This window comes from Muscardinus avellanarius, assembly GCF_963383645.1.
Source record: "Muscardinus avellanarius genome assembly, chromosome: 20".
Classification (NCBI taxonomy): Eukaryota; Metazoa; Chordata; class Mammalia; order Rodentia; family Gliridae; genus Muscardinus; species Muscardinus avellanarius.
The window spans coordinates 35,351,132-35,377,777 of NC_137806.1; the positions used below are offsets into that span (position 1 = coordinate 35,351,132).

The 26,646-nt window shown below is 56.7% G+C and overlaps 1 protein-coding gene across 3 annotated transcripts; it reads right to left on the reverse strand.

Annotated features, from left to right (window-relative positions):
• Positions 1-539: 539 nt before the first annotated feature.
• CAPN9 (calpain 9) lies at positions 540-25,146 on the reverse strand (the record flags this gene model as incomplete). Of its 3 annotated transcripts, XM_080717074.1 has the most annotated exons (20): positions 540-566; positions 2,504-2,562; positions 3,678-3,794; positions 4,014-4,092; positions 4,955-5,023; positions 5,687-5,751; positions 7,846-7,903; positions 8,696-8,776; positions 9,881-9,917; positions 12,371-12,579; positions 12,736-12,893; positions 14,317-14,477; positions 15,977-16,054; positions 17,054-17,139; positions 18,073-18,156; positions 18,814-18,982; positions 19,654-19,787; positions 20,659-20,777; positions 22,940-23,009; positions 24,934-25,146. In XM_080717074.1, 20 exons carry the CDS (start codon positions 25,144-25,146, stop codon positions 540-542), a joined length of 2,073 nt encoding a protein of 690 aa, XP_080573200.1. The 3 variants fall into 3 exon arrangements, with proteins under 3 accessions (XP_080573200.1, XP_080573201.1, XP_080573202.1); XM_080717075.1 differs by lacking the exon at positions 15,977-16,054; XM_080717076.1 differs by lacking the exons at positions 20,659-20,777; positions 22,940-23,009.
• Positions 25,147-26,646: the final 1,500 nt, after the last annotated feature.

Here is a 26,646-nt window from a genome sequence, read left to right on the forward strand (position 1 = left end):
TTCTGACCCCCAGGGCTTTGGGCACAGACCATATCTGGACTGGACAGATTAATTAATTGCCAGATCCACGAAAGTGGAGAGAGACCGTCATGCTGACCCGCTCTTACGAGAGAGTTGGAAGCCACCTGAGGTTGTCCTCACTGAGAGTGATGGAGGGCTACCACACACCCTCCTCCTTGCCGGCCACCCCTGCATTCATAAAAACATTTTAGTTTTATAAAGGAAGTCTGAGTTCGGTGCGTGATGCCACATGGAAGCCAGGTCTGTGGGACCAGAACCATGGTCGTTATTAACGGGAGGGAGGAGACGCCAGCATAGTGGGTCCTGGACCCTGGTGCGGATGTGCCGTCCACCCCGGAGAGGTGCCACCATGCAAAAAAGCAGCACGAAGTCAGAGGAGATTCCGATCGAATTCATTCTTCCAGGTCAGGATGAGGAGGGCGGGGGGGTGGGCGGTCCAGGCTGGGAGAGGCTCTGGTTCTGTAGGTCCTGGTCCAGAGGCCGAGGCTCAGCTGGGCCAGCGGCATCCGCAGAGCAGCTCAAATGTTCATTGTCAAGTTGATAAACTGGAGAGAGAGGGGGGGAGAGGGGTGAGGGCCCGGCCCTATACGACCCTGTGGGTCAGGAATGGCCCAGCCGGCTTGTGCCACGGGCCCTCTGCAAACATGGATTTTTGCCTCAACATGAAACCATAAAAAATAACTAAATGCGAGCCGGGTGTGGTGGCACACGCTTGTAATCCCAGCAATCGTGAGACTGAAACAGGAGGATCGCAGTTCACAGCCAGCCTCAGCTACTTAGTGAGGCCCTTTGCAACTCAGTGAGACCCTGTTTCCAAATAAAGTGTAAAAAGTAGGGCTTGGAGTGGAGCTTAGAGTTAGAATGCTCCTGGGTTCCATCCCCAGTACTTCAAAAAAACAAAACAAAAACAAAACAAAACACAAAAACACCACCACCACCACCAAAAACCGAAATGGACTCTGAGCACTTGGAGAGCTCTGACGATCCTGAGCCTTTGTGGACAGGGCAGGGTGTGCTTTCTCCCTGTTAAAGGGTGCGGCCTTGCCTGGGAGTTGGTCAGGGCAGCGTGTGCACCTTTCCTCTTGGTGAGGGGCCCCGTGCTGGGGGGAGGAGGACAATTCTGCCATGGTGGGACTGCAGGAAAGGCTGGCGGGGCTCCTGTCCCCCCATCAGGCGGGCCTGGGGGGTGTTCTCTCTCCCCTCCTGGCCCTCCTCCTTGGGTAGAGCCTGAGCAGGGGCCAGGGCAGCGGAGGCTCTTTTAACAGAGGGACCTCAGCTCCTGCTGCTCCCAACAGGGACTGGGATGAGAGAGGGACTTGACACAGTGGCCCCCCGCAGGCTGAATCTGAGCTCCCCTGGGGCATTTGAAAAATACAAGTGCTGGGGTCTCTCCTGCCTTCAGAGTCAAGTTTGATTGGTTTGGGACTTGGAAAGTACACACTTTCTAGCCCCAGTGAAAGGACCGTGGGTCCAGGAATATGAGTGACGCACATAAAAAAATTAATACATCCACAGAATAAATGCCAACTGCCACGATATCATTGCAAGTGCAGCTTTTGTAGAAGATTAAGGCCTGGATCTTTCCACAAATGGTGACTCGGGCACACAGCAGGTGGACGGATCCACTCAGAGGGCAGGGAATGGGCGCCCAGCTCCCTAACGCACGAGGCTGTGTGTTTTTTCTTTGGAGAGTCAATAAAGTGTTGTCCCAGCCCTGTTCCTTCTGAGGCTGGAGATGGCTGGCTGGTGCAGCGTGAGTGGGAGTGTGGGAGGAGGAAGCCTGGGAGCCAGGCTGCTGGGACAGTGTGGACGGGGAGTGGGGGCAGAGCAGGATAGACGCAGGAAGTGGGAAAAGAAGGTAAAAATTACAGGCAATTGGAGGAAAGGGTTCCACAGATTCCTGTCTGCACTGGGGCAGGAGAATGTCCCACACCTCGCGTGTGGAGGAGCCAGGGCCTGGTGTCCTGGTTCCTAACCCGCTCTTCAGGCCAGGCCACGCTATTGGCCTACGTAGCATGCTCTGAGCAGAGGGGTAAAAAATGGTCCTCCGGGAGAGGGTCCCCAAGCCCCTTGCCTGGAAAGGGAGCCTCTCTCCCAGCCCCATGCTCATGGCTGTGGGCAGCTTAGCCTCCTGCTTTCCAGGTGTGTGCACACGTGTACACCAGGGAGCTGGAGGGCAGGCAGAGGAGCCCAGTCCACCCGAGGGAGGGGGACAGGAAGGCAGGGCCGCCGGCGATGAAGCCCGATGCCCTGGGCTCCATCCCTGCCAAGTGAGGATGCCATTGGCTCTCAGCAATGGATGCAGTTCTTGAGGTCTTCTGTTAGTGAGTGAGTGAGCGAGGGTCTCTGCAGAAGCCCCTGTTCCTGTATCCCTGTGGTCACCCACCGCCCTAATGCAAACCCTTGCAGGCAGGGTGTGTGGAGCAAGGTTTCAGGAGCCTGCTCCCACGGCCCTGCTGGGGCAGGCACGGCGTGGCCATACCTCATTTATGTTGAGATGCATGACGTCTTTGCTCTTCACGCTGAGAGCTTGGAACACCCCTGAACAGAGAGAGAAGGCGTAGCTGTCCCACAGTCCCCAGGACGCGCCAGCCCACGGGCAGCTGCTCCCTCTGGTGGAGACGAGGCAGGAGGTGCAGCCTGAAGCCGCTTCCATTCCTGAACCTTGGGGTGGTGGTGGGTGCTGGCTAGGTCTACCCTAGGCCAGTAGGCTGGCCAGCTCCTTGACCCAAACATCTCCCCTGATGTTGGGGTCACTGATCCCTTGAAATTCAGAAACCCCCGGAAATAAGCACATGAACATAGTTTTGCATGAGTCTTAAAGCTGTGGGGTGTCTCTGGGTCTCCCAGGGGAAGGGGCAGTGGGTGCTGTTTCAGAGCGGAAGAAGCCAGGCCAGATGGAAACCTGGAGTCCCCTGTTCAAACATCGAGACTTTCAAGATGGTGACCCAGAGTGTTTAACCAGGCCCCAGGTGCCTTGGGGCATGGGCGCCTTTGCACCTACGTGGGTGACGGACTTGCTCTGCCTCTCCTTCCTGCCGCCCCATGCAGGGTGGGGGTAGCAAACCACAGACTCTAAGGAGCACCTCCACCAAGCCCTTTCCCTTCCTGGTGTGACAGGGCTGGTTTTTGTTTGTTTTGTTTTGTTTTCTTTTGCAGTACTGGGGATGGAACCCAGGGGCATTCTAGCTCCGAGCTACACCCCCAGTCTTGTTTTTTATCCTTATTTTGACATAGGGTCTCACTAAGTTGCAAAGGGCCTTGCTAAATAGCAGCCGAGGCTGTCCTTGAACTGTGATCCTCCTGTCTCAGCCTCCCAGCATTTGGGAAATGCTGGGGCAGGGCTTCTTTGAATAACTGGGTCCCTGGAGGAGGGCCTTGGGGAGGTGGAGAAAGGACTGGGTTTTCTCTGAGTCTGTGCACTGCGATGGGGCTGGGCCACAGAGGGGCCTTTCCTGAGCTGGGCACATGAGCGTGTGGGAACAGCCATCACGGGGCACGGCTGTGCCAGCCTCGCCAGCCACGCAGACAGCTAACATGGCGGGTGCATAGCGGCCCTCAGTCCGTCTCTGACACGTTCTCCCGGCTGTTTCCTGTGTGCCCACAGAGGGTGACTGGAGACGCCCAGGTGGACCCCGGGGGGGGGAGCCACTCACGGCTTGCATTCTCCAGCCGGACCAGACAGTTGAGGAAGTCATCAAAGTCCAGTTGGAGGTCCTCGTCCGCATACCTCAGGACGACCAGCTGCAGGAGGCGGCTGCTGAGCTGGAAGCCTGTGGGGACGGGAGGCCCAGGAGCTGCGGTCATCCCTGGGGGCTCCCTGCTCAGGCGCCCGCGGTGTAAACCAGGGGCCCTGAGCCAGCCGGCCAGTCCAGGGCTAGGTCCTGGCACTTTGCTCTGAGGACCCTGACGCTAGGTAGCCTCAGCTCAGCTAGGCTGAGCCGCCTCCTGCGAGGGCTGACCCCTGCAGGCAGCCCGCCCAGGAACTGCACCTGCCGCCTCCAGCGCCGACCGCAGCTCGTAAGAGGACATGGTGCCCGACTTGTCCACGTCGAACTGAAGGAACAGGCTCTGGGTGGGGGAGGAGACGCGGGCGTGAGAGGAGAGGCCTGGGGGGGACACGGGCAGCAGTAGCCAGTGGCCGCTGCCCAAGAGCACCTGAGAGGCAAGGCTGCCCTGAGCCCCCTCTCTCTTTTTAAAAAAAATTTCCAGTGGTGCTGGAGATTGAACTCATGGCCTCGTGCATGCTAGGCAAACACCTACCTTGAGCCGCACCTTGCCCAGGTCCCCTTTCATTCTTTCTACTAATTAATTAATTAATGAGTGGTACTGGGGATTGAACCCAGGGACATTCTGCCGCTGAGAAATGCCCACTCATTCTTTCTTTCTTTATTATTTATTTATTTATTTATTTATTTATTTATTTATTTATTGTGGTACTGGGGGTGGAATTCAGGGGCTTTTCTACCTCCGGGCTATACTCCCAGACTCTTTTATATTTTATTTGGAAACAGGGTCTCACTAAGTTGCCGAGAGCCTCACTCAGTAGCTGAGGCTGGCTTCAAACCTGTACCATCCTCCTGTCTCTGCCTCCCAAGCGCTGGGGTTACAAGCGTGCGCCACCACACCTGGCCCTCTCTTTTATATTTTGAAACAGGGTCTCCCTAAGCTGCTAACAGCCCCTCACTAAGTTGCTGAGGCTGGCCATGAACCTGTGATCCTCCTGTCTCAGCCTCCCCAGTACTAGGATTATAGGCGTGCCCCGCCCTGCCCAGCTCCAAGCCCTCTTTCTTATCATCCTCTTGGGTTGAGGGGAGGCCTGTAACAGTGGCAGGCACTGGGATCCCACCGGACGTCTCCCCTCCCCGCGCAGTACCGCCTGGCCCCGCCCGCTCTCTCAGCTCCTCCAGGCTCAGGGTCCCGAGGCGCGTACCATCCACCGCTTCAGCTTGCCCCAGAACACTCGAAATTCGCTGAACTCCAGCTTCCCGTCACCGCTGGCCTGGCCAGGGGGTTAAGGCAGCTGTGCTGGACCTCTTTTCTTTTCTTTTCTTTTCTTTTCTTTTCTTTTCTCTTCTTTTTGGCAGTACTTGTGTTGGAACCCAGGGGCAGTCTACCTGTGAGCTCCACCCCCAGCCCTACTTTGTATTCTTTATTTTGAAACGGGGCCTCACTGAGTTGCAGAGGGCCTCACTAAGTAGCTGAGGCTGTCCACGAACTGCAGTCCTTCTGTCTCAGCCTCCCGAATGCTGAGATTACAAGCATGTGCCACCATGTCTGGATGTGGGTGACCTTTCAACCTAGCTTCTTGGGGGCCCCGGCCCTGGGACGCTGAGAGGTCAGTAGCTGCCCAGTGGTGTGGGCCTCGGGTTGGGGGCCCTGGAAGGCAGCTTCAGGGATGGAACAGTGAATCTCTGAAGTGGGGAAATGGTGGGGTGCTATGGGATGAGTGCCTGAAGATTCACAGAAACACCAAAGCAGAGCATTTTGTGCCAACGAGGCCCCCGCGTCCCTTCCGGAGCCTTCCGCAGAGCAGTCCCGGGGCCGTCCCTTGTTCTGGGTGTTTGCTGTGAAGGCCTCCCACTGGCTAAGGTCGCCGCGCCCTTGCAGGGTGGGTGCCGCGGGGGCCCCTCGCTGCAGGCCCCGCACACATGCGGAAGGATACATCCATCAGAGAAATGATGTTTCTGCAGGAGATCAGGCTCAGCTTCTTGAACTGGAAGTCCTTTTCTGAAACCACACACGAAGGCTGAGTTCAGTTGACCCCCACGAGGCCAACCTGTGCCCCACCTCCTAAAGCCCACGGCGTGGCCAGGTCTGAGCTCACAGGGCAGCGACGCAGGCACTCTCGTGAGGCGGGCCAGCTAAGCTGACATGGCCTTTCTGGAAGAAAGCTTATGATCAGCAGAAATACCTTAACAATGGGAATGTTGGCCTGGGTGTGCAGCTCAGTGGCGAGTGCTCACCCAGCGTGCACCAGGCCCTAGGTTCAATCCCCAGCACTGCAGAAATAAAACCAAAACAATCCCCCCGAAAAACCAGAAAAAATAAAAGCACAGAAACAGCGAATGCTCGTTATCTATTTCTTCTAGTTTTAAGAATCCCAAGGGAAAAATTACATATGAAGGTTATTTGTGAAGACGGAAATTTAGAAATGGCGCAAATGAGCCTGGTGTGGGCGCGCTCGTCATCCCAGTACTTGGAGGCTGAGACAGGAGGAGCGCGGGTTCGTGGCCAGACTCAGCTACTTAGTGAGGCCCTGTTTCAAAATGAAGGATAAAAGAAATTAGGGCTGGGGGTGTAGCTCAGAGGTAGAACACCCCTGTGTTCAATCCCCAGTACTGAAAAAAAAAAAAGAAAAGGGAAATAAATGGTATACACGATCAATGGGAGGATCATTTTACCACTTGCTGGTAATAAGTTAGGATATTTCCATATAGGTACAGTCTTTCAGAATCATGTTCTTGAAGCATGTCTGATGACCTGCTCGTGAAAGTTAAGTGTAAGGCAGGATTTGATTGTTGGAGACACTTGGACATTGACATGCTGCTGGGGGGAATGTAAAATAGTCACTTTGGGACACAGCCGGGCAGTTCCTCAGAACATAAGCCGAGGCTCACCACGCCCGGCAATTCTGTCCGCCATGTAGGCTAGAGAAATGAAAACGAAGGTTCACTGCGGCATCACAACAGCCAAAGGCCAGCAGTAGCCCGACGCCCACCAACGGGGAATGACTAAGAGGTGGGCCCCGTCCACACAAGGGCGTGTCGCTGGACTATGCGAAGGACCAAAGCGCTCGCACAAGCCATGGCGTGGACGGGCCTTGACAACGCTGTGCGGAGCCAAGAAGCCAGTCAGAAAGGACCACATGATGCATGGAGGGTTCCTTTTCTATGAAACGCCCTCAACAGGACGCTGTCGAGACAGGAAGTAGGCCAGCGGAGAGCAGAAGAAGTGGGGAGCCACTGCTAATGGACACGGCTTTGTTTGGGGAGTGATAAAAATGTTCCGAGGAGGATTCTACGTACACAGAGACCATAACACAACACACACACACACACAAACACACACACACACGTACATAAATGGACGCAGGCACACGTGAACAGTGGGCACCTATGGGAGGTGAACGCTGGAGATTTTTATCTCTGGCAGGTGTTTCTGAAAAAAAATTTTTTTTTTTTTTGGTGGTATTGGGGTTCCTGGAAGCCCTTCTACCTCCAGGATACACTCCCACGGGCTACACTCCCAGACCTATTTTTTAAACATTTTTATGTGGAAACAGAGTCTCTTAAGCCAGCGAGGCTGGCTCCTAACCAGCGCGATCCTCCTGTCTCCACCTCCCCAGCGCGGGGATTACAAGCGTGCGCCACCACGCCCGGCCTTGAAAATTAAAAAAAAAAAATTGTCCACTGTTACCCTGCATCAGTTTTGTAATCAGAAGATCAACAACAAAGCTATTTTGTTGTGTGTGTATGTGTGTGTGTGTGGGGGGGGGGTTCTGGGGATAGAACCCAGGAGCATTCGACCTCCAAGCTACACCCCCAGCCCAATTTTTTTTTTTTAATCTTTATTTTGAAACAGGGTCTCACTGAGTTGCAAAGAGCCTCGCTAAGTAACTGAGGCTGTCCGTGAATCATGAGCCTCCTGTCTTGGCCTCCCGAATGCTGGGATTATAAGTGTGCACTACCACGCCCGGCAACAAAAGCTATTTCTAAAGTCTGCCTACAAGCCAGCCCTGGGGAGCAGGGCGGCCTGAGGCCAGGCCACATGGACGCTTGTCCTCTTTGGGGGACCCTGGCCTCCAGTGGGTAAGGCACTCACTCTTTTTTAGCACAGCATTTAAAACGTACTCCAGTTCCTCCGCGGTCACCTCCATGTCCTGAGGAAGCGAGACAGTTGCTCTTGAGGCCCTCGGCGCCTCCCTGGCCGGAGCACATCGTTCTGAGCTCTGCGCGGCTCCAGGGACAGCTCGGCCTCAAGCCTCTGCTGCAGGAAGACACGCAGCAACCGAAGTCTCCAGCTTCCCAGTGAAGACCCCGCCACCCAGGACAGAGCAGCAGGAGGGCGCAGGAAACCCGGCCTGGTGTTTCCTAAAGGCCCCAGATGACTCCTGAGATGTCGGGGAAGCCTGCCCAGCAGCATGCCTGGGTACCCCGAAACTTCCATTGAAGCCATTGAAGCCAGAGGAGATAGCTGCCTATTTTAAAAACTACTGAGGGAGCCGGGCATGGGGGTGCATACCTGTAATCCCAGTACTTGGGAGGCTGACACAGGAGGATTGAAAGTTTGAGGCCAGCTTCAGCAACTTAGTGATACCCTCAGTAACTTAGTAAGACTCGGATTCAAAATAAAAAATAAAAAATAGGGCTGGGAGTATAGCGTGGAGGTAGAATGCCACCACGCCTGGCTGAGGAGCAAGTGTCTTAATGGCGGTGGTTTCTGGGCCCAGTTCTGAGGAGCCTTCCCTGCAAGGCTTTCCCTGATCTGTGCCAGAGGCTCCTGGACCACTCTGGGCCGCACTGGGCTCTGCTGCCCATTGGCTGCGGTTCAAGTAGAGCCTGGGTCTCTGGAGAGCAGGGCTGGCCTCGCTTTACAGCAACCACCAGGCTATGGGCAGCTGCTGCCAACAAGCCCACAACCACAGACCTCTGCGGGAAGCCCGGCCGCCCACCTCGCCAGCGATCTTCTGGAACAGGACCCGGAACTGCTGCTCCTCTTCCGTCTCCTGCTCAGGTGCGGTTGGCTCTGGGGGCTGGAAAATACCCACAGGGTGTTGTGCAAGAGGACACACAAGAAAGACACTTGACCTCTGCTTTGTGGAGCACGCGTGTCATCCCAGCATTCGGGAGGCTGAGCCAGGAGGATCGCAGTTCGAGGACAGCCTCAGCTACTTAGTGAGGCCCTCTGCAACTCAGTGAGACCCTGTTTCAAAATAAAAAGAGTAAAAAAAGGAGGGCTGGGGTGTTGCTTGGAGGTAGAATGCCCCTGGGTTCCATCCCTAGTACCACAAAGAGAGAGAGAGAGAGAGAGGAGAGAAAGGAAAGAAGGAAATGAAGAAAGAAGGAAAGAAAGAGAGAAAGAAAGAAAGAAAGAAAGAAAGAAAGGAAGAAAGAGAAAGAAAGAAAGAGACTGCAGTCAGACGCCAGGACCCCGGTACCCAGCTGCAGTGGGCACGCCACCCAGTGGGCTCTCCTGCCTCAGGGGGTCAAGATATATACTGAGCCCACAGACCTGACTGGTTCTGATTAACGACCTCAAAGTCAGGCACAGCCATCTGTGAGAGGCAGGGGTTCCGGCAAGCACCACGGAGCAGCCAGCTCTGAGCAGGCCGCTGGCGCAGCAGCAGGGACTGGGCGGCACAGAAAGTGCCTGGTCGGCCGCAGGTCACCTGCGGTCTCGCCAAGGATGCTCCTCCTGTCTCAGCCTCCCAAGTACTGGGATTGCAGACATGCACCAGCACGCCTGGTCCTTTGTCATTTTCCTTTTCTTTTCCTTTTTCTTTTTCTGGCACTAGAGATTGGACCTAGGGACACTCTACCTATAAGCGACACCTCCAGCCCTTTTGATTTTGTAATTTTAAAACCAAAAAATAAATAAATAAATAAATAAATAAATAAATAAATAAATAAAACAGGATCTCACCAAGTTGCTAAAGCTGGCCTCAAACCTGTGATCCTCCTGTCTCAGTCTCCCAAGTACTGGGATGACGGCTGGCTTGCAGCTTGACCTCCAGGGTCAGAGTCGACCACGGGCGCCGGCCCCAGTGTACACAGCCGACCCCTAGACTTGACCTTCGGGTGGTGCGGTGGTTAGGAGGAAGGACCCCACACCCTTCCACGCCGGAGGGAGGACTCACCTCGGGAAGGTCAATGTCCACGCTCCCGTCCAGGTCCCTGTGGGCAGACAGAAGGCCACCTCAGGTGTGGACCAGCATCCCACCGGGCTCTGCTCTGTGGAGCCAGCCGGGGTCTGAGCCCGAAGTCCCTCTGGCTCGGTGCCACTTAAGTTTCACAGGGTTTGCAGACCCTGAGCATTAACGCCAGGCCTCTGTGAGCACCAGGAGTGGAACCGCCGAGGTCCCCGCTTCCTTGGTGCGGACTACAGAGGCTGCTGAAGCCGCGTGGCTGTGTCCAAGGCAGAGACTCCGAGGCCCCAGGGCGGGCAGGCTCGTCGACGCTCTCCCAGCCCCGACGTCTCCAGAGGAGGCGTGCACTGCTGGAGACCACGCTCGCCCTGTGCTGTGCGTGTGTGTGCGTGTGGGGTTAAATCATGGGAAGGATTCAGAAAGATCACAGAGTCCCTGTGGCCGAGCACTGTGTGCTTATGTTTGGGGAAAAGAGGAAAAATTATGGAGGCCGTTCCTTTTGTCATTCACCTATTAGGGGACCCTCAGTGCTTGGACAACGTCATAATAAGCGGTGGGGCGGCCCCCAGCTCCTGTTGATGCTAAAATATTTGGATATTAAAACCCAAACACCCTCAAGTATCCCTCAAACTCAAAGGGACCGTGATGTACAAGCTTTAAGACTGAACCAGAGCCGGGCGTGGTGCACGCTTGTCATCCCAGCATTTGGGGGCGGAGACAAGAGGATCACAGTTCACAGACAGCCTCAGCTACTTAGTGAGGCCCTTTGCAACTCAGTGAGACCCTTTCACAAAATAAAGAATAAAAAATAGGGCTGGAGGTATCACTTGGAGGTAGAGTGCCCCTGGGTTACATTCCTAGTACCAAAAAAAAAGGACTGAAATAGAGCCGGGGAGGCTGAGACAGGAGGATCAGAAATTTGTGGCTAGTCCCAACAACTTAGCAAGAACCTACACAACTTAGTGAGATGCTGTTAAAAAAAAAAAGTTAAAACTAGGGCTGGAGTTGTAGCTTAGAGATGGAATGCCCCTAGGTTCAACCCACAGTACTACAAAAAAATAATAAAATAAAATAAATAAATAAAGGATAGAAAAGACTAAACCAGGCGATTCTCCCGTGCCTCCTTATTCCTAGGCACACACACCGCAATCCTTCCAGAACATTTGATGGTGGGGACCCTCGCAGAGAGCTAGGCTGATGGAGACAGAGCTCGCTGTGAGCTCTGTGGGGAGCCACAGAGCCGTCTCTCATGCTCAGCATCACGGAGCCTAGCATCTCTGGCCTTGAGCTGAGCGTGGAGTCTCATGGCCACATACCAGCCTGGGGCAGAGAGCAGGAAGTGTCGGGTTGACTTAGCCCGGGCTCTCAGCTTCACCTGTCCACCCGCAAAAGATGCCAGTCTGCAGGGGCCTCCTAGGAGGGGCTTTGAACAGACAATGGGAATCCACTCTCGATTTACAGTAGAATTGACGTGGGGAAGACGCCTCCCACAGTTAAAAAGCTAAGACTTTACTGCTTCTACTTGGCCAAGGAAAAGAACCGTGACTCGGCTGCCTGGGAGACGCAACCAGGCTTTGCGATTGGGTCTTCTCAGAACATGCTCCACTCCATCAAATTCAGTGTCTCCATGTGGAACGGCCATGCGTCCACAGCCCTCTAACCTTGTGTGGGTCAGTCCCTTCTTGGGATTTATCTACCTTAAATACAAAACCAAACGTTGCCACTCTCTGCAATCTTTAGAACCGCTTCATTGGGTAAAGAAATGGATTCTTCTGTCTTGGACACTTCCTGCTCTGCCAGAACCACTCAGGCAAGCCGCAGCAATGGGAATCCCATCCCCGGAAGGATCCGGTGAAAACTTGCTAAGGCCACTTGGGGAAGAGGTGCCAGCGTGCTGGGAGCACAGGGTGGTTCAGACTTGCTAACATCTGTGTAAGCTGCCGGGCGTGGTGACGCACGCTTGTAATCCCCGCACTTGGGAGGCTGAGACAGGAGGATCGCGCAGGTTCGAAGCCAGCCTCAGCTACTTAGTGAGGCTCTCAGCAACTTAGTGAGACCCTGTTTCCAAATAAAATATAAAACAGGTCTGGGAGTATAGCCTGGGGGTAGAAAGCCTCTGGGTTCCACCTCCAGTACCACAACAAACAAACAAACAAGCAAACAAACAAAAAACCAAACATCTGTGTAAACTGGAGCCATTCAGGAAGTCCAAATGCTCCTCTCACCTCTGAGAAGTGAGGTCTGCCCAGGAGTGCCTGTGAGCATGATTCTGGGAGCAGCTGGAACCGTAATATTTTGCTTTCTACTGATTTTCCGGGTCGGGGCAGAGCAGAGCTAACAGGAAGTGCCACCATCTTGCGAATGCCTTACTTTCCGTGAGATGGAGGGGAAGAGAACGGGGCCCTGGCTCCCACCGTCCCTCGTGGCCTCAGTGTGCAGGAACCCTTGAGGAAGGGGGCTGGGCCCTCTCCTACTCCTCACCGGCTAGTGGCTTTCTTCTCTGAAAAGACTCTCAGACAGAAGTCAGCCTCCTGATGGGGCTCGAACGTGCTGGGGATCAGGACGTATTCCCCCGGGGGCAGCCGGAAGCGGTCCGAGACTTCTCTCAGGTTAATGAACGTCTTGCTTCTGGCCAGGGAAGCGTGGTACCTGAAGAAGTCTCTGTTCAGGTGTCCGTCCTTGTCTGGGGACTGCAAAGGCAAGAAGGGGCTCTCTAGGGAGGGCCGCGGGGCTCGCTCCTCAGGCACAGCTTGGGGACTGGCCATCCTCTCAGGCATGACACAGAGACGGAGCTGGCAATGCGGAACCCGATGGGGCCCCTGAGCACGTGCAGTCTGCGTCCCCACCTGGTAGATGGCGTAGCCAATGGTCAGCATGTCAGCGCCCAGCCTCCTGAGCTTCCTGCGGCCCTTCTGCATCAGAGCCACGAGGAGCGTGCACTCCTCCTGCCCCTCGTCTGTCTCGGTCAGGGACAGTTTTATCTGTGGATTGGTCCAAAAGGTATCTGCCGGTGAAAGAGGTAGATTAGCTGGACATGGTGGTGCACGTTTGTAATCCCCGTGCTTGGGAGGCTGAGACAGGAGGATGGCACAGGTTCGAAGCCAGTGTCAGCTACTTAGTGAGGCTCTCAGCAGCTTAGTGAGACCCTGTTTCCAAATAAAGTATAAAATAGGCCTGGGAGGATAGCCTGGAGGTAGAAAAGCCCCTGGGCTCCACCCCCAGTATAACACACACACACACACACACACACACACACACACACACACACGCAGAAAGAGGTAGATTAGTATCTTTTCCTGAAAAATTAAAAGAACAAAGCCAGGCATGATGGCACTCATCTGCAATCCCGGTACTTGGAAGGCTGGGCAGGAAGATCGCATGTTGGAGGCCAGCCTCAGCCACTTAGCAAGGCTCTCAGCAACCTAGTGAGACTGTTTTCAAAATGAAAATAAAAGAGGGTCTGAGGTGCAGTTCAGAGGTAGAATGCCCCTGGGTTCAGTCCCTAATACCAAATAAAAAAAATTAAAAAACACTAGGGGGGCAGGCATACTGCCCTATCCACCCCACCATGCCCTCCCAGCCCCGAGAAGGCAGATTCTACTCTCCCTGTCTCAACAGCCCTCTTGCTTTGCTTATGGGGCCACCCAAGGGAAGGCGAAGCCTCCTGCTTCTTCCTGCCACGTCTGAACCGTTTCCCACGCAGCTTCTCCAGGACCTTCGTCTGGGTCTAGTCTGCTAACGTTTCCTGCAGCTCATTTGCCCTTCCACTTGGATTTCAGAGGCCGTGGAGGGGCGGGCGGGCATGCTCTACCACGGGCACTGGCTGTGCGTGTGGGCTGGACGGGTCTCACTCTCTGCTCCACAGATGGACTCCGGTCTGCGGCATTCCCGTTTGCCACAGAGGCGGCTTGGCTTGCCCATGCACCAGCCAGCCCCAGTCCACGCTGTCCCTATGGGAGGCGGCTGGGGTTTTGTTTGCTGACCTCTTGCCATGTGTGTGGACGAGGGCTCTCAGCCCCTCCGAGTTCATAAAGAAAGACTTCCAGACTGAGGAAGAAGCCATCCCAGAAAAGAGGGCAAAGCCCAGTATCACCGGCAAATGGAGCCAGAGCCCCGACAGAGCCCTGCCTGAAGCCCAGCCTGCTTCTCTGAGCTTTTCAATAATGTCAGACAGTCACCCTCTTTTACTGCTGACCTCCTGAGACTTGTGGTTTCTGCGACTTGTACTGGAAAATAACCAACGGGTAGAAGAGGAGTTGCCCCGAGTGATTCTTACCCAGCTGGCTGCGCAGCCCTCCACTCTTTCCCTCCCGGGCCCGCCTGCGGTCCTGCAGGCCAACTCCACACCTCATTTCTCTAGGTCCTGGCCCTGACACTTGCCGTCTCTGGGCCAGACTGGACCCTCGGGAACAGCAGAGACCACCTACCCAGGAAGTTGCGGCAGCCCCCGGCCGTGGAGCCGCGAACCCAGCTCCCCTGGTGGACGGTCACCTCCCACCGGTGCAGAGTGTCCTCCTCCAGGGCATCTGGGGTGAGGTTGCAGATCTCCACCTTGTCAAAGTGAGCCTTGAAGTCCTTAAAGGCCATCCTGCCACAGAGGATGGGGATGCGCTGCCCAGTGGGCAACAGGACCATGCAGCCCCCACCACCCACCCTCCTCAACCATCCAGCCATCCTGAGGAGAAGGGGTGCCAGGTGGGGACAGAGAACACAAAGAGGGGAAATAAAGATTTTTAAAAGTTTGAAAAAAGATGCCAGAAGCCGGGTGTGGTGGCACATGCTTGTAATCCCAGCATTTGGGATTACATTTGGGAGGCTGAGACAGGAGGATCGCAGGTTCATGGCCGGCCTCCGCTATTTAGTGAGGCCCTCTGCAACTCAGTGAGACCCTGTTTCAAAATAAAGAATAAAAAACAGGGCTGGGGGTGTAGCTCAGAGGTAGAATGCCCCTGGGTTCCATCCCCAGGACGGCAAAAAAAGAAAAAAAAAGAAAAAAGAAAAGAGGTGTAGCTTGGAGGTATATTGCCCTGGTTTTAATCCCTAGTACCAAAAAAAAAAAAAAAAATGGGGAGAGCTACCAAGAAAAACGGGGGGTGGGCTGTGAGTGCCGCTCCCACTCCCTCTCCTAGGTGGTCGGGAAGGCTCACTGACCCTGCATTTTGAGTGGGGTCTGGAAGCACACAGTGGTGAAGCAGCTTGCTGGGGTTCCCTGCAGAGGGAGGGCAAGGTCCTGGGGTAGATAGGGCCGGACGTGCTCCTGGGTCACCAACAAGACCGGTGAGGTCATGGTCGGGGGAAAGCCAGAGGCAATGTGGGTCTGGGGGCAGAGGATTTGGTTTCAATTCTGGAAAGATGGAGAGCTTGGAGGCTGTAGGAGACTGGAGTGGTATGGTCTGAGCTGCTGTGTGGGGGACAGACCTAGGGACACAGACGGAAGCAGAGCAGCTAGCTCGGCATTGTCCAGGGCAGGGAGGAGTGTGGCTCCATCCAGGCTGGTGAGATGTGCTCTCAAAGCCGATGGGCGGGTCATGGGAGGGCGGGCAGGGAAGGTGAGAGAGGACAGACGTCCGGTTGATACGCTCCACTGAGAAGTCTAGTGGGGACCCAGGACAAGCCACGGGGGCAGTTGAATGGATGAGTCTGGAATTCTGGGGAAGGTGCCAGAGATGGGAACCTGGGAATCAGCAGCGTGAAGGTCTTTGCAATCCGAGGACGCATGCAGTCACCTCGGGGCTGCACACAGGACACAAGGAGGGTCTGAGCAGGGGCCCCGAGGTGCGGCAGTGCCAGCAGGTGAAGGAGGAGACGGGACCTGGCCAGTCGTGGGAGCTCTGCTGGGGGTTTCTGGGTGACGCTGGCTCCCTGGAGACCCCCCACAGACCCAGAGTCTGTCTACAGGGAGTCTCCACCAAGACATCCTGAGGTTAAATTCCCTGCCAGCTGGATGGTGGGGACAGTAGATGATTACATTGGATAAGAAAGAGAGAGAGCGGGAGGGAGGGAGGGGGAAGAGGAGTCTCCCCCGCAGGCCATGGGCAGCTCACACCTGCCCTGCACTGGACGGACCCCGGAAACTCAGCACTGTACCAGAACTCCCCGTCATCCAGGGCTGTGTGACACAGGCGTTCCTGCTCAGCGGGGTCCACGGAGCGCCACTCAGGGGCACTAGGGGCAAAGAAGGTGGGCTCAGCCTGGCAGGAGGCGCACGCCCCAGAGCTAGGTCCCCAGAGCTCAGGTGGGGCTGTGTCCTGAGCCATGGCTGCTCACTGGCCCGAGGGATACGCCCAGGGATGCGGAGGCCGGCCTGCCATGGGCCCCCACGCGAGGGCTGGTCAGAGTATAGCACATCTCCAAGTGCAGCTGATGAGCCACTCCCAGACCAGGGACACGCACACACACCACGGACACACACATGGAACCCACACATGTGTATACCTATACACATGTACACACATGCACATGCATGCACCCACACCGTGCACACACGTACACACAAATGCATGCACACACATGCACACAACACACATGTACATACTACACAGTGCACACAAACCATTCATTGCACACACATGGACACACCACACATGTATACACTACACAGCACACACTAAACACATGCACAAATGTGCACGCATGCTCATACAGGCATGCACACACATCACATACACAAAATGCATACAGGTATCACATGTACACACATGTACACACCACATGCATACACACAACACACATATGCACACATACCATACATTCGCCCACCATGCACATGCACATGCACACACATGCACATGATACACATGTATACACATGCTCATGCACATAACACATACACACATGTATGCTCATACCACATGCGTGCACACATGCAACACATGTGCACACATACACACCGCTCCACTGTTCATAGACAATGTCCTTCCCAACACTCTGGAGATTAAAAACACCGCACAGGAAGTACTACATGCCCTGACATAAATCCACTACATGCCATTTAAAGAGCTGCTGAGAACTCGTTTGACCACAGGCGGCTGAGGGCTGAAGGAAGACGCAGGACGGTCAGGGAGGTGCTGCTCCTCCTTCCGCAGCTCCCCAGCTCCTGCAGGCCACCCAGCCCCACACGCCCCGAGCCAGCCAGGGACACCAGGGAGACGGCCAGCCACTGACCTGTCGCTCCACGGCCCGTTCCACTCCACCTGGCCCCATGGGTTCCTCACTCTGATGAGCTCTATCTTCTGGCCTCGGAAGTTTACCTACAAGGGAAAATTATCAGGGAACTGTGGATCAAGGCAGCCAGGAGGTCTGGCCCCAGAGATCCAGCTGGCTTTACCAGAGCTTTCTCAAACACTCATCAATGCTGACCAACCCGCGAAAGTGTCAAATCTCTAGAAAACGGATGCCAGCCTGGCCAGAGACCTCCTATGGGCCCCCGCGGAATGGTTCTGTTGCACCTGGACAATGAATCGTAAACAACAAGAAGCCAAGCCATCTTTAGAAGGACTTCCCCGCTAGACCAGAACCCCAAGTCTTGGTCATCTGTGTCCGTCCCTGACCCTCACAGTGGGTGCCAGCGCGTGCTCAGGAGTGCTCATGGAACCAGGGCTGCGCGTGTGAGCACACTTCTACACGCTGGGGATTCAGGCAACAGCAATCAGAAGAAGAGTGTCTTCTGGATCCCACGCCACCCCTTTCAGCCACGCGAGGACCCTTGTCCTTGATCCAGCCTGTCTCCTTGATTGATTGATTCAATGACTGTGGCACTGAGGATTGAGCCCAGGGGCATTCTACCTCCAAGCTATACCCTGAGCCCAAATTTTTATTTTCATTAGGAAACAAGGTCTTGCTAAGCTGGTGAGAGTCTTATTACTTGCTGGGACTGTCCTCAAACCGGTAATCCTCCTGTCTTAACCTCCTAAGTACTGGGGTTACAAGCACCACGACCAGACTCAGCCTGCTTCCTTCAGTGAGACATCCATTGGAGCCTGCTTGTTTCAGTTCACACACATGGAAAAAATGTCAATATTAATCGACGGGCATTCTCTTCCAAGTTTGCCTATGCACACAAACATGTGTGTGTCATTTCATCTCAGACTGGAAGGAGGTCTGAACGGCTGCCCCCAAGCAGCGCCTCAGTTGGACGACACTGAACCGTCTCCCTGTGCCCTGCAGTCGGGCCATGTTCCTACCTGGTCAATCCCTGTTATGGTGTAGGCGTGACCCTTAATGATTCCGAAAGGTGTCCGGGCTTCACATTCCGCAGCATTTCTGATCTAAAACAGAAGAGATTGCCAGACCGTCATCTAAGCTGAGCCTTTCCTACCTGCCCCGTGCAGGAGACGTAATCACACACACCGGAGGGATGCTTCCAGGCCAAGGGCTCTGTGACCGCGACCGTCCTAGACGTGAATGTGGGGAGGAGATGGACAGTTTGTGCCCCAAAATGGAACCCCGAGGCGAACCCCAGAGGGAAAGGAAGAGATTGGAAGACTTCAAGGGGCAGACGAGATGAAATGTATAAGAATGCATAGAGGAATTAGAAAAAATGCTGGTAGATTCCTGCCCATCGATTTTGATCTTTTATGGTGGATGAGCTGAGACAAGCAAGTCTTGAATGACTCAGAAAGGCTCGGTAAGATTGCCTTTCAGTGGAACCCAGCGACTGTCACCGTGCCCCCAGCCGACTGTCCCCACCCTGCGCGAGGCGGGCCTGTTTGCCTGAGCAGTGGTGGGAGGGCTGGGTGGGGCTGGGGCAGCTCGGGAGGCCGCGGGGAGGAGACAGGCCCTGGGTGCCTCTTGGGTTTGTCCACTCGACAGCAAGCGTGTCCTACCCTGGCCACTCAAAACCCGTTAAAGAAGTCTTGTGTTTTCATGACAGAAAGAAACTCTGGGCCCTCCCGAGCCGGCGGAGGCTGAGGCCAGACACTCACGTCCACAGAGCAGCCCAGCAGGGAGCCCCGCTTCAGGGCCTTCCCCAGGATCTCGTAGAAGTTGTGTGGGGCCCCGGCAGTTGGGAAGGTCTCTGCCACGCCCCCGGTGAAGTCTTCCATGGCCTCGATGGTGCTGCCCCCCTTTAGGGCCTCGTAGCTCCCATTTAGCCTGCAGGGGTGGCAGGAGCGAGGACCTCTGGGCGGGGGAGGCAGAGGAGGCGGCGGAGGCAGGAGAGGCAGCGGAGGCAGCGGAGGCAGCGGAGTGGGGCCTCCAGGAGGCAAAACCTGGCCACGGGGCACAGCAGCAGCTCCCCAGCTGCCTGCGGGTTCCAGTCCACTACTGGCAAGCCATGGCCGGGTCCCCATGGTGGCGGCTGCGTGTGGGCCACCCCAGGCATGCCTCCTGACATATCTTCCCTGGGTACACTTGCTTGCTATCTATGGGTCCTCTGCGCGAATTCTTAAACTTTGAATAGAGCGGTTTTAGATTTACAGACAAACCCCTACGCGGTACAGAGCTCCCGCCCCCCAGCAGTACCCTTGCTGTTGAGGAAGTCTGAGGAGCGGAAGTACCACAGCGCAGCCTGGAGGCGCCCTCCCCACCTCCTCTCCCGCAGCTCTTCCCTGGCTGGATCCCTGCCCCACAGGGAGGACAGGGCATGGGCATTTCTGGCCTTGGCAGCAAAACCGTCCTGGCGGCTCCCCCCCCTCCCCCCGGGCAGATGGGCCACTGCCTCGGCCCCCTGCACAGCGGCACCCTCGCCGCCCGCGGGGGCCCTCGCCGCCCTCGCCGCCCTCGCCCCCCGTGGGGCCCTCGCTGCCCTCGCTGCCCGCACTCACTTGGCGTAGGCTTTCTCCAGCAGTGCGCTCCAGAACTCACTGTGGTCAGCCGAGTGGAGGAAGACCAAGCGGTCCCTGAAGGTGGGTAGCCGGTCGTCCACCACCACGTCCAGCCACTCACTGTGCTGCCAGAACTGGCCCCCCAGGGGAGACAGAACGGGGCGGGGTGAGTCTCACGGAGGTCGGGGGCCCCTAAGGAATGTTTATCCTGCCCCCTCTCCCTCTGAGCAAACCGTCCCATCTTCATGGTGGGCGCTGGCCAGAGGCCACGTGCTGACCCTCCCTTCACTGCCACACTGATCCAGCCCGAGACTCAGAGCCACCGCGGGAGGCAGGACAGGAGCGGTGTGCAAACTCCTTCCTTTAAGCCAACTTCCCCCCACCAGGCACCAGCGTGGTGGGAGGGCCAGGTGCGGGGCTGCTCCCTCCCACTGTGGGCTCTGGCTCTGGCCCCACGTTCTGGAACCTCATCTTCCCTCTCAGCCCACAGCTGGACCCCAGGGCTAAAGTTCTGGTCCATTTGCAAGAGAGTAGACCTGGCCTCCCTGCGCTGGACGTGGAGATGTGGGGCTGTGGGTACCTGTAAATGCGTGAGGGTGTGTGTGCATGTGTTGCCCTTGTTTATGTGTCATAAGCACGCACAAGTGTTTGATTACACATGTGTGTGGGTGTGTGCCTGTGTGAGCTTGTGTGTGTTTGCAGGGAGCTGGAGGCGAGGCTGGAGCAAGTGCTCCCTGAGCCCCCGGGGCACCGGGTCAGCAGAAAAGCTAGGAAGGAGCTCGGAAAGGCGAGGCAGAGTGTCCCTGCACCAGGGACACATCCCAGTCTGACCTGGCCAGCCGGGTGTGTTAAGGAGTAGCCTGCACCTGCCCACGCTGGACTCCCGCTCGGGCCCCACCTCCTCCCCATACACGGTCACTTGGGCTCTTGGGCTATTTGTGGCTTCGAGGGAATGGCAGCGTCATGCTGGGCCCTACGGCAGAGGCCCTCCCAGACCCCTCTTACCTGGAAGTGGAATATCCCCGCATAGCCAGGGCCAAAGCTCTGGTCCTGGGGAACCACCCTGGCCAGCGCCCTCTCGTTGAGTGTGAGGGAGGCAATGGCAGCCAGCAGCCAGCAGTCCCCTGCAGAAAGAGGCCCGAAGTCACGGAGGCAAAGCACGAAGCCAGAGGGGCTGTGGGGACAACCTCTGCACCCTCTGCCCCGGCCTGCCCTGCTCCTGCCCCGTCTGTCCTGACAGCTGGTGCCTCCTGGTCACCACAGCAGGGGCTGCTCACTGGGGTTTAGACACATGCTCCACCATGCATCAGCCCTGAGAGGTCCCACAAATTCCCTTCCAGAGGCCCACAGCTGCATGCAGGGACGTGTGGGCCAGTGCGCAGATGTTCTGCGGCCCCAGCAAGGTGGTTCTGCCACACTTGGTGGGGGAGAGGGGCACAGAAACACCCCGGCAGTGCCAGGGGCACGTTCGTGAGACGCTGCTGCTCTGGCTTGGCTCTGGATCGAGGTGGCTCCAGCGTGGCAGGGTTGCTGGCAATTCTCTTGCAGTTTCAGGACTGGGTGACCAGGGTACTGAGCTCCTTGGCGGTCTTGGTGTTAACGCACATCTAAGGCACCGGGTCCAACACAAAGGGTGTTTTCCTGCATCGCACCGCATCCTCCAAGCGCTGAGGAGGGCCTGTGCATCTCAGACAGTCCTCAAATCAAGAGTGAGCAGACTGAGTGGGGGTCTGCCCATCCCGCGGGGGTTCGGCTGTGTCCAGAGTTGTTTGTCTTCAGAAAACAACAGAAACAACAAGCCCCCACTCAGTCCGGCTTCCTCGGAGCTTGAACTGCTGGGAAGTACCACGTGCCTCTATCCTGGGACGAGCTCAGGGCCCCTTTCTGGCTCGTACACAGGCTAGAGTGACTGCCAAGGGGTTGGAGCCAGGAGAGCCATCCGGATCGCCCGAGTCTCACCTTCCCGCACACTGCCGGCCTCAGCACACCTCAGGATCAGTTTCTCCTGTGTCTGCTGTCTTTGAGGGCCTCAGGCCGGCTCTTGGAGATGCAGGAGCAGGCAATATGGGAAAGCCTCGGGTTCAGCAAACTTTACCGAGAGCCTCCCCAGCAACAGGCACCACCCCATGTTGGGGGACAGAGACAGGGAGACGTGGTTCCCCATCAGCTAGAGGAGGCCAGGGCCACCGGGTCTAATGAGCCCTCGCTGTGGGCTGCCCCCGCCCCGCTCCTCCCAGCCGTGGCTTCACCCAGTTGAGCAAATGTGTGTCTTCCTGGCTGGAAAGAGCCACACCTACGTAGTAACCAGAGGTGTTCCGAGCTCCCGAGAGGGCAACTTGGAGCTTGCTATCCCTTATGCGGTAGGAAAAAGGAAAAAGTCTCAGCTACAAAACAAGATCGCTTTCCTCCTTGTTGGGCCCGGGCAGTGGGGAGGGGTGACCGCTCAGCCCTGGGCCAGCCTGCAGCCTGCACCCCTGGAGGGATCTGAGGAGGAGCTGGGGTGCCTTAGCCCTTGCTGCACACGGTCAGCCCGCAGCCTTCATTCTGCCCTGACCTTCATGCGCAGCATTGGATGTAATAAAAGTGTTGGGAAACTATATTTAGAACCCATCACCCACTAATGTCAAATCTACCATTATAAATTCCAAAACTGGCCACCTGGAGGTGAAAGGTCAAGCTCTGAAAACAAAGGATCCACCAGGCGTGGGGGCGCACGCTTGTAATCCCCGTGCTTGGGAGGCTGAGACAGGAGGATCGTACAGGTTCAAAGCCAGCCTCAGCTACTGAGTGAGGCTCTCAGCAACTTAGTGAGACCCTGTTTCCAAATAAAATATAAACTAGGGCTGGGAGTGTAGCCCGGAGGTAGAAAGCCCCTGGGTTTCATTCCCAGTACCAAAAATTAAGAAAGAAAGAAAGCAGAGGATCAGTACGATGCCTTTCAGGAGGATGGGTGCTGCGGGGTGGGGTGGGGAGTGGGTGCTCTTAGGGAAGCTCCTGGTGGGAGAACAGGTCAGGGTACAGGACTGACCAGCCATAGTCAAGGTGCAGGATACACTGCTCTGGAACCCAGGCCCAGGAACGGGGAGGGCCCAGGCACAGGCTGCCCTCGAGGAGCCAGAGTGTGAGCCCCTAGGCCACTGGGCCTCATCAGGGCTGGCCAGCCTCCCTCCTTGTCCCCTGGTCCTCAGGACCTGTGCTTGGGCATTGCAGCATCTCAGGATCCACGTGTCCTGCTGACCCCGCCAGGCCATCCAGCCCCCTCGGCAGGCTCTGACCTGTCACTTACCAAGCTCCCCCTGGCAGATGTCAGTCCTGGTGGCCCCTCCAAGGATGAATTCTGGGTTCTCCACTATCTCCTGGAGGACAGAATGACCGGGGTGAGTTCCAGCATGTATCTGCGGTGAGAGGGAGCAGGTGCAGCACCCCTCTCAGAGTGGGGGCTCCCTGGAGGCTGACCTCTCCCCCAGGCTCCATGCCCTGGCTCGCCTGTGCGGCACACTCCACATCCCATCCCCAGGGAGAGCAGCCTCTCCCTGGTCCTCTGCCAGGGGCTCCTCCATGCCTGGTTGTGAGGTTCACTGCCAGCCACGCTCCACACCGAGGACTCTGCTGCCCTGGCCAGGTCGTCAGGCGCAGGCCCACCGAGAGCATCGCACTGTAAGGGTCTTTCCCTCTGGGGCCTCAGCCTCCAAGGAGCAGAGAGACACAGCCGCGGGCAGGCATCTAGGACCAGCCAGCGTCCCTGTCCCCCACTTTCTTTCATTTATTTTATTTTTATTTTTGCAGTCCTGACTCTCTGTGTGGCCCTCACCTCTCTGCCCAGGTTATATTGCTGTCCCTCCTCAGAAGACCACTTCTCCCAGGCCGAGCCTAGCAGCCCCGACCCTGCCTCTCCTGGGCTCCCAGGCCGAGCCTGGAACCTGCCGCCCTGGTGGCAGGCGTGGCTGTGTCTCTCCCTGCCCGGCACAGCAGTGTTTGAGAAGAAGGTGGGGCTGGGGAGAGCCTCCCATCCCAGGCCCCACGAGGCTGCCTGGTATTTGCTGCTGAGGCACACACAACTTTTTAAGTCCAGAGCAGAAATACAAGCACACCCAACTGCAGGCCTTCTGCAGGACCCGCCTTCCCTGGGTCCTCCCTCAGCCCCGCAGGGAGAGCAGGGAGGCCCACCCAGCCTCCAGACTCCCACAGGAGTCTGCGAGCTAGAACATGGAGCTCCCTGAGAAGAACCGGGTGTTTCTGGGAACCAGAAGCAGTCATGAGTGGGGGACAGTCTCAGTGCAGGAAAGGGCGGACCCTGTTCTGAAGCCAGTCGCCACTCAGGCAGCCTGGGTAGACCTGCACATGGTGCAAGGGACCCTGCAGAGAGGGGGACAGGGACTGGCGTGAGCCTGAGGAGCAAGGTCTGGCCTGGTGTTTGGGCTGGAAGGACCTCAGTGGAAGAAGGCAGAGAGATTCAGGGTTGTTGTTGGTGGAGACCCAGAGGCAGTTGAGATGACCGCATGGTTTATTGACAATGCTCCTTGTGCTGGGCTTTGACCTGCGTGTTCCCACCTTACACGTGAGGGGACTGAGGCTCCGGGACACTGATGTCGTGTGGGGCCGGCGCCCAGGGCTCACCTTTAGTTCCAGCATCCTTTACACTGCCTGGCTGCACACACTCAACCTGCCTCCCACCCCAGGAGCCTCTCCCAGACCAGTATCCACCCGGGCACGGGTCACAGGGCGGAGGGCCTGACTAACTCGGCACTGCAAATATTGACGCATCCTAGGCACCAGCTGGTGCCTCTTGGGACCCCTCCCTAGCCCCTGGATGGGGCAGCCCCGGCCCTGGCTCCTCTGGGAATAGGGTGCTCAGCACTGGGAGCCCACAAGAGATGAGAACTTGCGATGCCTGGCACCAGCACACAGGAGCATCCCCGGCTCTGGCCAGGCGCAGCACCCTGCCTTCTCGGCCTCATCTTACACTCCCCCAGTCTCTGCATTTGTTTGCCCTTGGATCGGGGCAGGAGATGTTCGCGGAGATTCACTGAAACTTGACCCCACCCAACGCCAGAGTCCAGGCTCTGTCTAGGCTGGAGCCGAGGGGCTGCAGTCAGACCTCGACATCTGTGCTGAACACCCCGATATACAGTGGTCTTTTGCCGCCTCACGGCAGTGGCTTTCGGGTGGCTGCGGAAGTCTCTGGTAACCGCACAGCCCCCTCCCATCCCTCCTCTCTGTCCTGCTCCTCCCTGGGCCTGCCATCCTGTCCTGAGCCGTGGCACCCCAGCCCTCACTCACCCCTGGCCGTTTCCACACGAAGGGGACCTGGGGCCTCTCACTGTAGAACAGGGAGGCATTGCTGGTGGGGAAGTCCACGTCCTCAAACAGGCTGCCGGCCTGCAGACACCCCTGCCGCAGCTGCTCGAAGCTCTGGCCGGAGGAGTGGGTGGCCCTGGCATCTTTGGGGACGGAGTGTGCCTGGGGCCCGGGGGACCCGTGGAGGTAGGGCATGGCTGCTCCCTGGCAGGCCGGGATCAGCAGAGAGCTGGGAGGGAAGAGGCGATCTGTGCTGTGCTGTAAGGCTGTGCCGGTCAGCCGGGAGCAGCTGAGGCCAGTCTGCGAGGCCGTGGCCACCTCACGCTCGGCGCCTCTCTGCTAGACAGAGCTGGGGCACACCCAGCTGGCAAACACAGAAGGAGCCCTCTGCCCGCCACTCAGGGCCCAGCAGAGCCAGAGAAGGGGCGGCACCTTTGCCTAATGCACTGCAGAGTCCCAGGGGAGAGGCGATTGCTCCCCGGAAAAGAGCAAATGGGTAGGAGGCGGCTGCGGGGAGCGACCCACGCCTCTGGAGGCCCGTCTCCCCGGCCAAGAGGAGCAGGGTGGGGGGAGCAGGGTGGTGCGTGGCGGGCGAGCTCCCTCTAAGAGCTGACAGAGCTGTGACATGAAGAAACTGCACTTAGCACTTGGCCCTTAGGATTTCCACGTTGAGCAGGGGAACCCTGAGCTGGGGGCAGACCCAGCTAAGGCCCTGGGTGTGAGCCCTTGTGCTCTAACTCCTGCGCAGCTGGCCGAGCTGGCCGAGCTGGCCAGGACCCTGGGCTGCCGGAGGAGGGCAGAGCAGTCTCCACAAAGAACAGCCAGATATGGAGGGAGCCGCCTCCAGCTGTGCGCAGCTCTGGCCCCTGCTGGTGGAAGCCCAGCCCAGCGGGAAGCTGAGCTCCAGGACTTTGAAATTTGGCCCCAAACTGAGGCTGGAATTATTGTTCTTTCCTTTCTCCCTTCCGCTTTCTGCCTTTCGTGATCCTTTTTACTGTGGCAAAACATATCCAGCGGAGTTTGCTATTTTAAGTATTTCTACGTGTCCAGGTCGATGGCATAAAGTACATTCAACACGTTGCGTAACTGTCATCGTTTCCAGAACCGTTTCATCAGCCCAGACAGAAACTCCGCACCCACCGAACATCGGCCCCTTCCCCTCCCCCGCCTCTGGAAGCAGCCCCCGCGCCGCTCTCTAGCTGTGTGAACTGTCACTGCAGGTGCACAATATTTCTGCCTTTCTGACTGGGCTGGCTTCTTTCACTTAATACAGTCCTTAAGGTTTTCTCACGGCATAGTATGTATGGCATCTCATTTCTTTTTTAAGCGCGAATAATATTCTGCTTGTGGATATACCATGCACAGATATTATAGAAAACAGTATGGAGAATCTTCAAAACACTGAAAATACGGGTTCAGTGGTAAAGTATTTGCCTAGCTGCTGGAGGTCCTGGGTTTGATCCCTAGCAGCACACACACACACACACACACACACACACACACACACACACCACACACACGCTAAGCTAAAAGCTGAACTACCATATCATCCAGCAATACCAGCTGAGCATATCCAAGGGAACTGAGAGCAGTACAATGGAGATACAGCTGCGCTTCCCTGCTGATTGCAGCTCTATGCGCGATGCCCAGGACATGGAATCAACCTAGGTGTCATCAGTGGATGAATGAGTAAGG